At 58.0% G+C, this 17,839-nt stretch overlaps 1 protein-coding gene across 6 annotated transcripts in view; it reads right to left on the bottom strand.

Annotated features, from left to right (window-relative positions):
- The window catches only part of PLEKHG5 (pleckstrin homology and RhoGEF domain containing G5), a 40,766-nt gene that overhangs the window by 10,386 nt on the left and 12,541 nt on the right, over positions 1-17,839 (bottom strand). For 3 of the 6 annotated variants that reach the window (XM_047791267.1, XM_047791270.1, XM_047791268.1), the window contains exon 3: positions 239-368. In XM_047791267.1, coding sequence (XP_047647223.1) covers positions 239-368 — 130 coding nt within the window. Of the gene's footprint in view, positions 1-238; positions 369-9,387; positions 9,534-14,172; positions 14,314-17,839 lie in introns of those variants that run through there. The other 3 variants (XM_047791269.1, XM_047791272.1, XM_047791271.1) reach the window with 2 other exon arrangements.

Consider the following 17,839-nt stretch of genomic DNA (forward strand, 5'->3'; position numbering starts at 1 on the left):
CTCCGATTGGACCCATAGCCTGGGAACCTCCATATGCCACGGGCATGGCCCTAAAAAGACAAACAACAAAACAAAAAAACAAAAAACCTTGTGGAACAAAAGGGACGGGTGGGGACTCGGGCTTCATTGTCTCCGGTCACCCTTCTGATGGCCCTGGCCTGATTCCGACAGTTACCAGACATGGTGGCCCCAGGGCGGGAGCTCCAGGGGCCGGGTCGGACCCCCTCCTAGAGCTCACCTTGCAGGGGCAGGTCGAAGCGGACGTGCCCATCGTAATGCATGGCGTTGTGGACTTTGCTGTCACAGGCCTCGCAGAGGTTGAGGGGCCCCCGGCGGTGCAGCTGCTGGCAGTCGGCGTGGTGGCATACCTGTGTGGGGAAGGCCAGGGAGACGGGTGGGTCCTGACCACTGCGGTTCACGTTCCTGGGGCTCCTGGCCCCGACGTCCGTCCATTCCCCGCAGAGTGCCTGTGCCCATTATTTCATCCATCAAATGTTCCCCAAGCACCTATGAGGCGGCCATTCTTGGGGACGCAGAGAAAGCAAAGCCCTGCCTGCCAGGGACGCGGTGGCAAGGGCGGAGACCTGGAGTAAGTCACCACGAGGTGGCGCTGCAAGGCAGAGAGGCCACCAAAAAGTGATGCCAAGGCTGCCACTGAGTTGACCCAAGGCAGGGTCTGAGCGTCCTTCCCCTCCTCCATGCCCAGGGCCTCTGCCCTCAATCCTGTGCCCTGTCTGGCTCACGATAGCTGACCCCGCCTGGATTTCTAAGTTAGGGCATGAAAGGGCTAATGCAGGAGTCAGGATGGTGTTGGCATCTGCCCAGGTAAAGCCCGGGCTTTTTTTTTTTTTTTTTGCTTTCAGGGCCCACTCGCAGCATATGGAGGTTCCCAGGCTAGGGGTCCAATTGGAGCTACAGCTGCCGGCCTACGTCACAGCCACAGTAACGTGGGATCCAAGCCACGTCTGTGACCTACACCGCAGCTCCTGGCAACGCCATATCCTTAACCCACTGAGCAAAGCCAGGGATCGAACTCATGACCTCACGGATACTAGGTGGACTTGCTACTGCTGAGGCACAATGAGAACTCCAAACGCCAGATCTTTAGCCCACTGAGCCACAGCGGGAACTCCCATGACATGGATGTCTTTGAGGCAGCCAAGCCAGTGGTCTGGCAAAAATCCCCTCCAAGTGGATTCATCCGCAGGTCTCTCGGAGTTTCAGGCTGAGCGTTTGAGCACGGACACCAGAGAGCAGTCTGTGTCCTCCTCGGTGTCCCCAGCTGCCAGATCATCTGGGGATCTTGCCGTCCTTTGTAAAGTCCCTTATCTCTGTACTACACAAGTCATCCTGGGGTGACACTGTGAGGTGTCACTTTCCAGGTGTTCACCAGAAATCTTACAATCTAGAGCTTGAAACCTCAAGGATGACTCTTGCCTAAATCAAGTATTACTATGACAATTGCAATTGGAGATTTTTTTTCTCTTTTTTGGCCACACCCACCGCATGAGAAATTTCCCGGGCCAGGGACTGAGCCTGCGCCCCACAATGAACAGAGCCACAGCAGGGACAACCCCAGGTCCTTAACCCACTGAGCAACCAGGGAACTCCCAGGTGTTCTAATTCTTCCATTTTCTCTCAGACCTCTTCCATCAACTTCCTGCCCCTTCCTCGATTTACTCTTCTCAGGTCCCCAAGGACACGCACGTTTCTAAGTCCTCTGTCTGCCCTCCCAGGATCCAGCATTTGACACGGGGGGTCTTTTAGAAACCGTTTCTTCCTCGGCCCCCAGCGTCCATGCTCTGCTGGTTCTCTCCCCTCCCAGGCCCCCGCCTGCTTCCTGCCCTCTCTCAGTCTGCATCCACCCACCAGGGACTCAGCTAGTCTCATGCCGAGGGCTCCCAGAGGGAGATCTCCAGTCTGGACCTCGCCCCGGACCCTGGACCAACTTTCTCCATTCTCCCCATGGAGCCCAGCAAACATCTCACACTTGAAACAGCCGCACGTGCCCTCCCAAACTTTTCCACCCAGTCCCTCTATTCGAGTTACTGACCACACCTTCCAGGGGTGGTGTCGTGGGTTGGATTGTGTCCCCCACAAAAACAGGGGCAGTCCTAAGCCCTTGTGCTGGAGAATGGGACCTTATCGGACCCAGGGTCATGGCAGATGTCATGAGTCAGGATGCGGTCACGCTGGGGTCGGGAAGCATCCAGCACAGAGTAAGGGCAGGCACAGGACTGGTGTCCTTATGGAGTAGAGGAGCTCCCTGGTGGCCTAGTGGTGAAGGATCCGGCATTGCCACTGCAACAGCTCTGGTCGATCACTGGGTTCAATCCCTGGCCCAAGAACTTCCACATGCTACGGGCACAGCCAAAAACAACCACAAAAAGAGAGACAGAGACAGGACCCACGGGCAGAAGGCCATGTAACCACAGAGGCAGCAGGTAGAGGGAGGCAGCTACAAGCCCTGGAGGTGCCAGAAGCCGGAAGAAGCAAGGAAGGCCCCTCCCCTCACCGCCAGCACCGCAACTTGGAACTTACGGCCTCAGAACTCAGAGAGAATAAACTTCTGTTATTCTTCCCCCAACCCTTTTTTCTTTTTTTTTGGCCGTGCCTGCAGCATGCGGAAGTTCCCAAGCCAGGGAGCAAACCCGTGCCACTGCAGCGACAACGCCAGATCCTTACCTCCTTGTGCCCCGGAAGAACTTCAAAACTTCTGCTGCTCTAAAGCCACCTGGATTCACTAGGGCCATCCTAGGGCGTCCCCTGGGAGCTTTCTGTTATTCCCCATCCAGGCAAACAGCTCTGCCAGTTCCACCCTTACCATCCAAAGCTTCAACCCAGCCACCCCCTCCAAGCCACCTCTGCCGCATCCCCACCGCCCCTCCACCGGAGGACAAGGCTGCAAGGCTGGCCTCCCGCTTCTGCCCTTGACCCTTGACCCCAGTCTGTTCTCCATGAGCAACCACAAGAGTCCCGTGTACCTCCTCAAAACCCTGCAACACGACCCATTCCCCCCCTCCAGCTGGTAACCTGGCCTCCACACCTGCTCTCCCATCCTGGCTCCCTCCACTGCCGCCACTGGCCTCCTGCCCTCTCTGACATGTTCTTTGTATTTTTATTTTTATTTTTTTTGTATTTTCTAGGGCCACACCCACAGCATACGGAGGTTCCCAGATTAGGGGTCTGATCGGAACTGTAGCTGCTGGCCTTCACCAGAGCCACAGCAACGTCAGATCCTTAACCCACTGAACGAGGCCAGGGATCGAACCTGCAACCTCATGATTCCTAGTCAGATTTGTTTCTGCTGCACCACAACGGGAACTCCCCATCTGTGTTTTGTTTATTTATTTATTGGCTGCATCCACGGCCAGGTGGAAGTTCCCAGGCCAGGGATCCATAGCAGTGATGACATCGGATCCTCAAACCACTAAGCTGCCAGGGAGCTCCTGCGTTCCACATGTAAGTGGTATCATACGGCCTTTTTTTTTTTTTTTTTTTGTCTTTTTGGGCCGCCCCATGGTATATGGAGTTCCTGGTTCAGAGGTCACTTCTGAGCCACAGCTGCGACCTACACCACAGTTAGGGGAACACGGATCCTTTAACCCATTGTGCCAGGTGGGGCTCGAACCCAGGTCCTGGCACTACAGCGATGCCTCAGATCCCGTTTTATCACAGCAGCAGCAATTCCTCTTAGGGCATTTCTTTTTTCTTTTTCTTTTTTTTTTTTTTGTTTTGTCTTTTTGCCATTTCTAGGGTCACTCCTGCGGCATATAGAGGTTCCCAGGCTAGGAGTCAAACAGGAGCTGTCGCCGCCGACCTACACCAGAGCCACAGCAACGCAGGATCCAAGCCGCGTCTGCGACCTACACCAGAGCTCACGGCAACGCCAGATCCTTAACCCACTGAGCAAGGGCAGGGACCGAACCCGCAACCTCATGGTTCCTAGACGGATTCGTCAACCACTGAGCCACGACAGGAACTCCCTCTTAGGGCATTTCCGACCTGCTTGTTCAGCCGTGCCCCACCTCTGAGCCTTGGCATCTGCCAGTCCCTCAGTTGGAAATGCTTTTCCCTGGATCCTGCAACGACCAGCTGCCTCCCTTCCTGCAGGTCTTCACTGGAAACTCACCTTCTCGCCCGTCTAAGGTCTCCACTCCTCCATGCTCCCCGCCACCCTCCCTTCTCTCCTTCACACTTTCTGCAGCAGACATCTGCGTGTTTTGGCCCCGTCAGCCCTACAAGGACAGCAATTTTGGTCTGTCCAGCTCACTGCCGTCTCTCCAGTCCTAGCCGCTCCCTCCGTGCTGGCTCCGTGATGAAGCGGCGTGATGGAGGACCGCGGGACATCTGGGCTGGAGAGAGCCCATTCGAGAGTTTCCAGGTGACAGACAGGGCGAGGATGGCTTAGACAGCAGAGAAGGTGGCCCGAGAGAGAAGGGAGGAGGAAGCTGAAAAAGTCGGATCATGCATAACGCGTTCATCATGTGCCTGGGGCTGCACTGAGGGCTCCTCATCCCGGAAAAGAAGGGCAGTCTCTGATTGTATTTTACCCAAGAGGAAAGCGAGGCTCAGAGAGGTTACGTGGCTTGTCTAAGATCACACAGCTAGTGGAGTCAGGATTTGAAGACAGGATATGTAGCCCCACATCCCATATTTTCATTACATTTCCACCCTCTCTTGGGTTGTGGAGAAGGGACAGAGGAGTTGGGGAGGCTGGCCCTGGGGCAGCCCAGGGGGCTGTGCAGACAAGAGGGAATCAAGTATAGTTTGATGCTGGCTGTTTGGGCTCTCGTGTCCCCTCTACTCTTCCCTCAGACAAAAAAGGGAAGAGGGACACTGAGATGACAGCTGGAAGACTGAGGAGGGCACTGCCTCCAGGGGGCGGGCCCTGGGCATTAAGTCCCATATTCCCAATGGCAGCCTGGGCACCAGATGCCCTGCACTTTCACACCCTCTTCAACAGGCTTCATGTGTCTCTCGGGGCTGAGGCCGGGGTGACGAGCACCCTTCGGCCAGAACAACTGTTTCTTTTTTTTTTTTTTTTCCCGCCTTTTCTAGGGCCGCTCCCGTGGCGTCTGGAGGTTCCCAGACTAGGGGGTCTAACCAGAGCTGTAGCCATCGGCCTACACCACAGCCACAGCAACGTGGGATCCGAGCCATGTCTGCATCCGACACCACAGCTCATGGCAACGCCGGATCCTTAACCCTCTGAGCATGGCCAGGGATCGAACCTACAACCTCATGGTTTCTAGTCGGATTCGTTAACCACTGAGCCATGACGGAAACTCCAGAACAGCTGTTTCTTTTTTTTTCTTTTGATCCCCGTTTGTATGAAATATTTTCTTCCATCCTCTCACTTTCAATTTGTATGTGTCCCTAGAAGTGAAGTGGGTCTCTTGAAGACAGCATATATATGGGTCTTGTTTTTGTATCCATTCAGCCAGTCTATGTCTTTTGGCTGGGGCGTATAGTCCATTCACATTTAAGGTAATTATTGATATGTATGTTCTTATTGCCATTTTATTAATTACTTTGGATTTGTTTTTGCTGCTCTTTTTCCTTTCCTTCTTCTCTTCTTTTCTGCCTATAGATGTTCCTTTAGTATTTGTTGTAAGGTTGGTTTAGTGTTGCTGAATTCTCTCAGCTTTTGCTTATCTGTGAAGGTTTTGATTTCTCCTTCAAATCTGAATGAGAGCCTTGCTGGGTAGAGTAATCTTGGTTAGAGGTTTTTTCCTTTCACCACTTGTTGAGTATATCATGCCACTCCCTTCTGGCCTGCAGAGTTTCTGCTGAAAAATCTGCCAATAGCCTTATCGGGGTTCCCTTGTATGTTACTTGTTTCTTTTCCCTTGCTGCTTTCAAGATTTTCTCTTTGTCTTTAATTTTGGTCAGTTTGATTAGTATGTGTCTCGGGGTGTTCCTCCTTGGGTTTATTTTCTATGGTACTCACTGTGCCTCCTGGATTTGAGTGAGTGGTTCCTTTCCCATGTTAGGGAAGTTTTTGGCTATTATCTCTTGGAATATTTTTTCTGTCCCCTTCTCTCTCTCTTCTCCTTCTGGCACCCCTATAATACGGATGTTGGTGCGTTTAACCTTGTCCCAGAGTTCCCTGAGACTCTCTTCATTTTTTTTCAATCTTTTTTCTCTTTTCTGTTCTGCATCCATAATTTCCACTAGTCTGTCCTCCACCTCACTTATTCATTCTTCTGCCTCCTGTACTCTGCTGTTGGCTGCTTCTAGTTAATTTTTTATTTCAGTTATTGTATTTTGCATCTCTTCTTGTTTAAGTTTTATATCTTGTATCTCTTTGGTCAGTATTTCCTGTAAGTTATCCATCTTTGCCTCCAGTTTATCTCCAACATCTTGCATCATCTTCAGCATCAACAGTCTAAAGTCTTTTTCCTGGAGGCTGAGAATCTCCTCATGGCTTAGCTGTCTTTCTGGGGTTTTCCTTTCTCCCTCATCTGAGTTATAGTCCTCTGTCTTTTCATTTTTATAGGTTTTTGGTGTGGTGACCTTCTTACAAATAATAGAGTTGAGCCTCTCTTACTTCTGGTGTCTGCCCCCCTTGTGGCTGAGGTCGGTATGGGGAGCTTGCTGTAGGCTTCCTGATGGGAGGGGCTGATGCCTGCCCCCTGGTAGGAGGAGCCGATTCTAATCCCTCTGGTGGGTGGGGCTTCGTCTCTGGATGGGATTAGAGGCAGCTGGGTGCCTGAGGGGTCTTTAGGTAGCCTTTACTGAGGGGTGGGGCTGTGATCCCACCTGGGTTGTTGTTTGCCCTGGGGCTTCTCAGTGGCTGACTGATGGGTGGGGCCAGATTTTCCCAAAATGGCCCCCTCCAGAGAAAGGCACTGCTGCTGAATATCCCGAGAGCCTTGCTTTCAATGTCCTTCCCTCACAACAAGCCACGTTCACCCCTGTTTTCCCAGGATGTCCTCCAAGAACTGCGGTCAGGGTTGACCCAGGTTCCCTTGGAGATCTCGCTCTGCCCTGGGACCCAGTGCACATGAAAGTCTGTGTGTGCCTTTTAAGAATGGGGTCTCCGTGTCCCCCAGTCCCGTGGAGCTCCTGTGCACAAGCCCCACTGGCCTTCAATGCCAGATGCTCCGGGGCTCTTTCTCCCTGTGCCAGATCTCCACACGTGAGAGTTTGATGTGTGGCTCAGATCTCTCACTCCTGTAGGTGAGTCTCTGTGAACCAGTCTGTGGAGCTTCCCACCCAGGAGGTATGGGGTTGTTTATATCATGAAGTGGCCCCTCCTACCTCTTGATGTGGCCTCCTCTTTTTCTTCTGGAGTAGGGTATCTTTTTTAAGGTTTCCGGTCCATTTGGGTGGAGATTGCTCAGTCTTTAGTTGTGGATTTTGTTTTTAGGAGAGAAGTTGAGCTCCAGTCCTTCTATTCCGCCATCTTAATCCCATCTCCTCTTTTTTTTTTCTTTTGGCTGCCCTGAAGAATATGGAGTTTCTGGGCCGGGGATCAGATCTGAGCTGTAGTTGCGACCTACGGTGCTGCTGGGACAATGCCGCTCCTTAACCGGCTCTGCCAGGCCGGGGACTGACCCTCCATCCCAGCCTCCAGGGATGTCTCTGATGGATCTGCTGCACCACAGCGGGAACTCCACTGTTCCTGCTTCTATCTTTTTTGACCTACTGCTAAAGAAGGTGTGAAAACGCCTCCCTTCCCAGGGCCCTTGAGACAGAGGGCCTGCCCTTGCAGATGCTGGGATCTCCGCTGTGAGCACCTCCCCTGGACAACAAATTTGGGGAAGCGCTTGGCCCTTCCTCCCTGGAGACCCACAGCTGGCTGGGCAGCCAGCCTGGCACAGCCTCCCCCCGCACCCGCCCAGCCCCTTCCAGGCCTCTCTCCATTTCCCCAGCAGCTTCATTTTTTCTGGTGAAGGCCAGGCCAGGTACTGGGCAGTGCGGCTGTGGACCTACCAACTGCCCAGGCCCTGGCCTCACAGTGGACGGGAGGGGGTGGGTGTGACATGGCAGGAGTCATGCTAGATTGTGGGGTTCTGTGGAGGGGGCGGGGCGGTCTTGGGGGCCCTTCCAGTCCAAGTCCCTGGTTTTGTGCCACAATCTCATTTTCGAACCAATCCAGTATACAGAGAGCAAATGTCACAGATTCAGTCCTTATGGCAGAGTCAACAAACATGCATCTACTGGGTCCCTGCCCTGTGAGACCCTGGGTATGAGCAGATTCACTTCCCAGCACTGCAGGAGCTGGGGGTGGGCTTTGGTTCTCACCACCTCCTCCTCCTCCTACTTACTACTGCTGTTACTACTTACACTCAGGCTAATAATAATGATGGGAGCCCAGCTGGTGGCTGACCTCCTCTGCTCCCCCCCCCCCAGGCTCAGGGACACCAGGCGCTGCAGGAGGGTCAGGCCCAGGATCTGAACCACGTCTGTTCAGCAGGTCTGGCTGAGGATGACGTTGCAAGGATCCCCAGGGAGAATTGCTTGCTCAACTGGGAGGCCGGGGCTGGAGCCTGGGGTGGGCAGAACTGGCTCGCACTGTGTCTGCCCCTCTACTTCTCACACCTCCACCCTCAAACCTCAGGGTCCCCACTGCTCCTTCTGGGGTTGGGGGGGTGGGCAGAACTGGCTCGCACTGTGTCTGCCCCTCTACTTCTCACACCTCCACCCTCAAACCTCAGGGTCCCCACTGCTCCTTCTGGGGTTGGGGGGGGGGTCTCTCCAGCACTAAAGTTCCATAGCCCCTGCCCAAAGCCAGACTCTTGGTCCCCTTCCCTCAGAGCCAGGGTTACTCCCTCCTTGATGCTGCCCGTGGTGGTGGCACCCCTGCCATCTGGGAACAGACAGCAGGGCCCAGGGCCCAAAGTTCCCAGGATTCAACCCAAAGAGGGGAGAGCCCACCGAATGGAACACCCAGGGCCCACCGCATCTCCAAAGGCAGCGGATGGAGGACGGTTTTAAGAATAGCGGGGCGGGGCCGGCGGGCCTTAAGGGAGCAAGGTCAAAGCTAACCCCCACGAGGATGGGGGGCACCAGAAATCAGTCTTCCCTGTCAGGCCAGGGTGGCGGCCAGAGGCAGGAGTAGGAGGGGTGCGGGCAGGGCCTGGGCAGAGGAAGGAAAGGGGAGGGAGGCCCATGCGGGGGCCCGGGAGCCACAGGTGTGTCCGGAGTCAGCCTCACACACAAAAGGCCGGGGACCGGCGGACCCCTCCGCCGCCTGGTGCCCTTGACGCCGGCGTGGGGGACGCATCTCACGCCCCCAGCCCCTCGCCGGCCCCCTGCCCGCCGCCGTGTGCGCCCGGGGCAGGGACTGGGCCGCCGCGTGCCCGATGCGCTTGGAGGCGCGCGGAGGAGGGAGCGCGCGCCCGCCCCGGCCTCCCGCCCGGCAGCCCGCGCCCGTACCTGGTCTTCCCCGTCGCGGCCTCGACCCCCGCCCCCGCCGGGCTCCGAGTCCCGGGAGGGCAGCCCGGGGCTCGGCCTGGAGGCCGCGCGGCGCCCGGAGACGCCGGGTCCCGTCCCCATGGCGGCCGGAGGAAGCGCCGGTCTGCGCCGCCCGCCCGCCGGACAAAGCGCGGAGCCCCGCTTCCTGCCATTGTGCGGCCGCGCCCGCCCGCCGAGCGCGCCGGGACCGGGGGTGGGGGGGGCGGGGGGCCCGGGCCGGGAACACCCTCCAGCCCGCAGCCCCGCTCTGACCCCCAGGCCCCACCCCCGGCGCAAAGATCCCGGCTCCGCGGGTCCCTCTCCTCCCTCCCCCAGGGGAGCTCCCTGGATGCTGGGGGCGGGGCGGGGGGGGGGAACCTGCGGGTGACAATCCCCTTCGTCTTGACCGCGGAACGCCGACCCCCGCCCAGCCCCATGGGCGCTCCACTCTACTCTGACCTCCACCCTACCCCAACGCACAGAGGGTCTCTCCAGGCCAAAAGGGAATCAGCCCCTCCCTCCAGTCCTGGGGACCCCCGCCTCGGAGCCTCAGCCCAGGGGACCCCTTCTCCCTCCCTTAATGCTGGGGACAGAAGGGGGGGACCGGACCAGGGACACATCCCCCTCCAAGTCCTCAGACCCTGCTGTCCAGGCCCGAGGTATCTGTCACTGCTCAGACCACCAGCTTCCCCGTTCCAGCCACACAACCTGCGCTCAGAGGCCCCACTGAGGGTCGTCTTAGTGCCCGCCCACAACCCGGTGGGACCCGTGCTCCCACTGCCCAGGACAATGATGTTGACAGAGCAGAGCAGAGCGGTGAGCACGGGTGGAGGTGGCGGGCGGGGGGGAGGGCAGGTGCGCCGGCTGGAGAGGACAGTCTTTGGGGACGACCCCCGGAGCTGAGTGAGACGAGGCGTCGGAAAAGCCCGAAGCCCAACTCAGCTTTCCGGGAGGTCCCTGCTGCTCCTGGCTGGTCCCTCCGGGCTCAAGGCCAAGCGCGTGCCCTACCGCCAGGGGGCGCTCATCAGAGCCAGAGAGGGCGCCGACCAGGATTGGGGTGTGGCGCTGGGGTCCACACGGTAGGCTGTCAAATGGCTCCTTCCCGCGAGGTGGAGGCAGGCCCTATTACCCTCATTCATCGCGAGGGGATAAAGTGACTGCCACCCAGACTTCTGACTCTGGGGCTCCGGAATGGCCTTCCTGCGGCGGTTCTCAGTGTCCACCGGGGAGGGGGCCATGCCGTCATCATCCCCACCACCACCACCAAACCCTGGAGGGCAGCTCCTCCTTGGTTTGGTTCTGCAGGGAACGAGGGTGGCGGGAGCAAGGCTTTCTGAAGGTTCCGGGGGAACAGCAATTTACTCAGGCCAGGAGATTTTAAGGGCCACCTGTGCTCCCAAATCCTGAGTCACTGTCCACACCATAAGCAAACCTTATGAAAACTAAAACCTGATCACGTCACTCCCCCACAAACCTTCCTGCGGCTTCCCGTCTTGCTTAAAATAAAATCCCAAGAGGCCTGCCATGCTGGGCCCTACAACTCACCACACTCAGGGCCCGCCCCTCTGTGCTCTCGGAACACCCTGTGTCCTGGATCTTTCAATAGCTGACCTTGGGCCCCGACTTAATGCTATCTCCACAGGCAGCCTTTACCCTCCTAACAAAATAAACGGCCCTCACCCTGGAACCCTCAATCCCCTTAAACTGAATCATTTCCTCTGAAGCATCTATTACTACCTGAAGTTTTTTTTTTTTTTTTTTCTTTTTAGGGCTGCACCCATGGCATATGGAAGTTCCCAGGCTAAGGGTTGAACTGGAGCTGCAGCTGCCGGCCTACGCCACGGCCACGCCATGTGTGAGTCACATCTGCAACTTATACCACAGTTCATGGCAATGCCAGATCCTTAACCCACTGAGCAAGGCCAGGGATTGAACCCACATCCTCATGGATACCAGTGGGGTTCTTAACCTGTTGAGCCACGACGGGAACTCCCAACCTGAAATTATTTTATTTCTTTGTTCACTTTTTTGTTTTGGCCGTGCCCTCGGCATGTGGAAGTTCCTGGGCCAGGGATCGAATCGGAACCACAGCAGTGATCCGAGACACCAGCAGTGACGACACCAGATCTTTAACCTGCTGTGCCACAAGGGACCGTTCATTCGCTTCTCCATCATCACCCTTCCCTGTTAGAATATCCTCTCCAGAGGCCGGGGTCTTGGCTGTCTGGCCCGTGCTTCATCCTTGGCCCTTAGAGCAGCCCTGGCCACCACGGGTGCCCAGCGTGGATGGGCTATGCGTGGAAAAAGGGAGGCAGAGGAGTTGTGCCAGACAAGGGCATTGGGCTAGGAAGGTCTCAGCCTGGATGTCCCTTCCTAAGACCAGTGGTCAACAAAGCTTTCCCCACCGCCTGACGGCAGGTTCTCTCCTTCCTCCTAGCAACGGTTGCCTTGGCTGGCTGGCCCCAGGCAGGTCAGTTTCCACCTCAAAGCCTGGTGGGGTTGCCCCCTGCCTCTGGGCTGCCCCCCCAGGCCACCCACTGAGCATTCCCAAGTGCTAGGCCTGTGCCAAATCTTGTTTCCTCTTCTCAAAGACCATAAGGAGGAGATACTGCTACTATCCCCATTCAACAAAGAAACTGAGATTTGGGAAACTACAGTGGCTTGTTCCCACAGTGCCAGCTGGTAAGCGGGGAAGCGGGTGCTCTTGCTTTGGACCCTCACCTGTGTGCCTCAGGCACAGGGGGGCGTGGGGGCACGAAGCCCAGCCAGTGTTGGTTAGGGCAGCAGGGCCTTGAGGTCCACCCCCTTGTCGACAGGGCAGAGTCCCAAGACCACTGACCTGGGATCATCAGGTTGCATCAAGTGGAGACTAACGGGGCTGGGCCCAGGGAAGGTTATCAGAGGTCGCCCGAGTGACCAGGTCCTGGCCATCCCCGAGCCAGGCTCCTGCTTGTGTCCTCCAGTCAGGGCTGGGGCTGCTCCTGGGAAGGCCAGCGCCCTGCTACCCCAGGGCCAAGAGCACAGGATTAAGGGCCCTGCAGAGCAGGGGAGGAAAGGAACCCCAGGCCCCTGCACCAGGGGAGGGAGGAGCCCCCCCCAACACCAGGGACCTGAAATAGCCCAAGTGCAGGTCCCAAAGGTCCCAGCCCCTGACTCCCTCCCCAGCACAGCCCCACCTCGAGGCTCATGAGTCAGGACTGGCTTGTTGAAACTGATATCCAGAAACCAGATGCTGGCGCTGATGAATAATGGAGTCTCCAAGGCAGGAGCACCCCCCCCCCCGCCACCCCCCCACCCCGCAACTCCCGCCTGGCATCACCTCCCCAGCCCTGGAAAAGCAGAGGCCTGTGTCATCCCCTCCCCCACAATGGGTTGGGGCCCCAGCCTGGTCTGCAGTAGGAGAGGGTGCTCCCCATCTAGGAGAGGTCACAGGTCTGGGCCAAGGCCTGGGGCCAGCTCCGTGCTCTGTCCACAGGAGACTGGCCTGGAACCAGGAGTTGGGGCTTCCTGCCCGGGGCTTCCAACCTGAGCTAAGCTCCCATGGGTGCCTACCAGCCCCGAGGCCCCATCTGGCACCTTGGAAACCCAGGGGTGGAGGCTGCATATGTGGGCAGGGTGGCCGGGGAGGAGCCACCTCTGCCAGGCTGATCTCCTGCTCCCAATGGCCCACCTGGCTCCTCCTTTCCCCGAGGCCTGGGCCTCACCCCTGGTCCTAGGTTCTGGAGTCCACCTGGAGGCAGAGCCTGCCCTAAGGCCCTGCCCTGTGCTTGGCAGACAGCAGGGATGTACAGAACCTCTCCGCAGGCCAGCCCCACTGCACTGGCTCCAGAAGCCAGCTAGGCCTCTTCCATCCCAGGGAGCCACCCAGCTGGGACAGGTGCTAGGCAGAGAAAGAGAGGCTGTGGTCTACGAACTTCACCTCCTGCCCAGTCCCTGCACAAACGTGCCAGGACCCCAGCATGGCAGCCTGTGCCTTCTGCTGGCACCTCTTCAGAGTCACATAAAAGGCTCCTTGGGAAGGTGTGGGGCAGGGCACAGGCTTGGGCTGCAGAGGATCTGCTCCTGGGGCCCACCTACCCCCCTGCTCTTCCCTGCCTGTGCAGAGAGCACTGGCCAGTTCTCTAGAATTTTCTATCTGGTGCCGGCTGCTGGGTCCTAATGTGTGTCTGAACTCTGGCAAAGGGGCAGAGGAATAGTGAAATCCTCCTGGGGCCCCCAACCCTGGGGAAGGTTGTGGAGGAATCTGTAGGGCCCAGGGTCCCCTCGGCCTCCCGTTCTCAGTCCTTCATCAAGGCGGGCCAGGGCCTCTCCTGGCTTCCTAGGTCCTCTCCCTCTCCCCTCCCTTCCCCGTCGCGGGTGCCAGGCCCGGCCCAGGTGAAGCTCTCGCGCCCCCTGCCGGCCTCGAGGGGACTTTCCGCCTGGACCGACTCGGACACCCAGATGCGGCAGAGTGGGGGAACCCTTCGCACCAAAGCCCCTTCGCCTCCCCTCGCCCCACCAGCAGCCCGCGCACCAGGGCCGGGGCCCTACAGGCCTCAAGGTCTTTTCTCCCAGCCACTCCGCGCTAGCGCCGCTGTGGGGGCGGGCGCTTGAGCCCATTCTATCTTCAAGTAAGCGAGGTTTGAGCCAGTGGGGCCCATCGATACCCACCCGCAGTCCTAGGACTATGCGGGACACTCCAATCCCAGGTTCTGCCCATTAATTCGGGGGGAAACTTAGCGCCCGGGCCCACCCCCGTCCGGACCCCAGCTCCCCTGTGAGACTCACCTAGGGACATGGGTCTCCTCTCCAGTGGCTGGGGCTCGGGCCTAGGCTGCCAAAGCTCCCCGGGGCCCTCAGGGCGAGGGGCACCGGAGGAGCGGGGCGGGCTCAGTCCGCTCTGCGCCGGCGGGGGGCGCCGGACGTAGGGGAATTACGGTAGGCCGGCGCGGGCGCTACCACCTGGGCGGGCCGGGACGTACCAACGCGCGCCCGGCTGGGGCGGGGGAGGGGCTGCGATCCCGGGAAGCGCCCGGCGCCCCACCCCGGGGCCCAGGGGCTGGCAGCAAGGCCGGCTGGCGCTTGGGGGTGACCTAGGATCCAGCCTGCGGGCGAGGGGCCTGCCCTTGCAGACCTGCGGAAAGTTCAAAGTCTGTAGTCTTTAACCTGGGCTTGAAGATGGGGGCTCACCCGCCTCCGAGGGGGGCCCGCGGGGGGATGCTGCTCCCCTCAACCCTGGTCCACCCCCACCCCCACCCCCGGGTCCAGGCAGAGGGACCCTCAGGCCCAACCCGCCCTAGGAGTCGCCCCAAGCCAGGCTCGCTTCCGCTGGATTCTGAACTGCGCCCTCCGAGGCGCCTGAGAAAGGGGCCCGCCTATCTCCGAGCCACCCTCTTTCTTCCTGGCCCATGCCTATCAAGGCTGAAAGAGGGGGCCATTCCGCCCTTGGTGGTTCCCAGCAGCTTTGAGTTTAAAATAACTCTGCACTTGGGACTGGGAGTGGAGGCAGTGTTTGGGGACACAGGGATCCCACTGAGGAGGCAGGCAGCTGGGCGCCAAGCACACGGCCCGCTTCCCGCTTCCCTAATTACGCAGCTCACCAGATGGGCACTGCTGGGTTCAGGCCTAGCTGCACTTGCCCAGTTCTAGATCCCCTCCATCAGGTCCCTCACCAGGCGGGGGCTTCCAGGCTGCTGGAGACCCCTCCTCTTGGGAGCTCCCCTCCTCGGAGCCCTGACCTCCCTGGGGCCAGGTTGCAGGTGGTGGGTCCCCTGTCCTCACCCTTAGGCACCCCTCTCAACTCCTCAGCCAGAGCCCCTAATACTGGCATGGCTTCTCTGGTCCTGCTCCATTCTCCAGCTACACGCTGGACTGCCTCTGTCTACAGCTGACCAGCATTTCAAAGGACCAGTTACTTCCAGAGAGCCTCAGAATCTGGCCATTCCCTAGGGCACCGCGGCCTCCTACCTCTTACCCTCAAAGCAATGCCCGGGAGACTAGGTGACTCCCTCTGGCATTATTCACTACATCCTGCCCATTCTTCCTCCTCAAGGATCTCAGGTCCACCCCTTCCTCTGCCCTGTGTCCCCTGCTCTTCATCTGACGGCCCCTCCCTAGACACGCACACCGCCTCTCCTGACTCATCCCTGCCAGCTCACAGTCCACTGTTAGGCTGAAGTCATCAAATCCAAGCTCCACACTCCCTGCTTAAATACCTCTAGGGATGGGGCGCTCACTACCTACACCCCAGGGAATAGCTTGGAAACGCTTGCCTTTACTGCACCGAAGCTCACCTCCCCGCCAGGGCCCTTTGGGAGCCAAGCAGAAAAACTCACCTCCCTTTCCTCCTGACAGGTCCTTAGAAATGGGTGGCTCTGAGGACCTGGTTGAGTCCTAGCCTTGCCTGCTTCTCAGTGTCCTGTCTCTAACATGGAGAAGGGGTGGCCCCTGCTGCACGGATGGGTGTGAAAACCAGGCTTCTGCGGTGAAGCACTAAAGCAGGGCCACGCACACATGGGTAGGTGCTAAATAAATGATGGCCGCTAGAGTGATTAGCTTTGAGGACAGGGCCCTGAGGGTCCCATCTCCAGAATAAACAACCCAAGTTTTCTGTCCCCTCGAATGTGGTCGCTCAGGCCAGTGTCAGCCCTCCTCCATGTCCCCTTGTGACCTGAGAAGCGCTGTACAGACCGTCACCAGAGTGCCCAGCTCAAGGGGGCCCAGGGTCTGTCCTGTGGTTAACTGGCAGGAGGGCAGGGACACCCACCGTGTCACCGTGACACCATCATGACAGGACACCTGCCCTGGGAACAGGACAGATGTGCAATAAGCATTTGTCTGGCTGGGTGGTGGCAGCTGGGGTCTGGGATGGAATCCAGAGAGGTCTCAGATCTCGGTTCGGCAAGCGGGGGGGGGGGTGGCGCTCCAAGCCTAGGGGTCTGTCTCTCCCCCCTCCACGGTCGATGAGCACATGATCACAGTGTGCCATGCTCTGTCCTAAGTACTTCATATTGGAACTCTCTTTTCATTCCCGTCTTAACTCTAGACACCCCAGTTTCCACACAAGGAAACTGAGACACAGAGAGGTACAGGGACTTGCCCAAGGTCACACAGCTGGAAAGGGGTGGACTTTGATCCTGGAGTTCACAGGTGTGGGCTACTCTATACACCTGCATCCTGGGGAAGGGGAGGGACCCCACTTCGTTCCTGTGGTCCCCCAGGCAGGGAGTCCAGACACCTCACCTGGACATCAGGGAGTCCCTGTTCAGCTTTGCCTCCTCTCCCCATCCCCTGAGCCCCGCTTCCTCCTTACAGCCCAGCATCCCTCCCTGCTCACTCAGCTTTCTTCCATCTCATTACCTCATTTCTCTGGACACCAGTGGCCTCCTCCAGGGAGCCCATCCTGGTTATCCCCCTCCTCGGAGGGAACTCCAGGGACAGGAGGTAGGGGTGGGGTGGCTGATTCATCTCAGAAGCCCCAGCATCCAAGAGAGGCTCAAAGAGAACCTCAGGGGTGGGCCCAGAAGCGGAAGGGTCCATCCCTGTTGGAAGAGGGCCCTTCCCCATCGTGACAAACCGAGTCCCCACCTCCCTCCTCCTCCTGGTGGGGCTGGGATGCAGCTCCAGGAGGGCAGGATCTTTGTTCCCTGGAGATCCCCAGGGCCTGGCACAGCAAGTGCTTAAAGCTGACTTGGTGCATGAATGATGTCATCTCCTTCCAAAAGCTGGTCGTATCCTGGAGTTCCCGCTGTGGCACAATGGGATCAGTGGTGTCTTGGGAGCACGGGAACGCAGGTTTGATCCCCAGCCCGGCACAGTGGGTTAAGGATCTAGCGTTGCCGCAGCTGTGGCTTAGGGTGCAACTGCGGTTCAGATCTGATCCCTGGCCTGGGAACTCAAAAAAAAAAAAAAAAGCTAGTCATATCCTGCTAGCTTCCTAGTATGGCTAGGAGGAGAGGAGGAAAGACAGCCTCCAACCCACTCCAGGCCAAGCTTTGCCACTCGTGCTGGCAAAAGTTCTTTCATCTCTCTGAGCCTCAGTTTCCCTACATTTCGCATGGGAAGAAGAATAGTGCTTTTCTTTCTTTGTTTTTTCTTCACTGCACCCCGTGGTATTTGAAGTTCCCGGGCCAGGGATCGAACCCAAGCCACATCCGTGGCCCACAGCAGAGACAATGCCAGATTCTTTTTTTTTTTTTTTGGTCTTTTTTGCCATTTCTTGGGCCGCTCCTGCGGCATATGGAGGTTCCCAGGCTAGGGGTCCAATCAGAGCTGTAGCCACCAGCCTACGCCAGAGCCACAGTAACGTGGGATCCGAGCCGCGTCTGCAACCTACACCACAGCTCACGGCAACACCAGATCCTTTAACCCACTGAGCAAGGGCAGGGACCGAACCCGCAACCTCATGGTTCTTAGTCGGATTCGTTAACCACTGCGCCACGACGGGAACTCCCAA

The sequence above is a fragment of the Phacochoerus africanus genome, chromosome 8, assembly GCF_016906955.1.
Source record: "Phacochoerus africanus isolate WHEZ1 chromosome 8, ROS_Pafr_v1, whole genome shotgun sequence".
NCBI classification, from domain to species: Eukaryota; Metazoa; Chordata; class Mammalia; order Artiodactyla; family Suidae; genus Phacochoerus; species Phacochoerus africanus.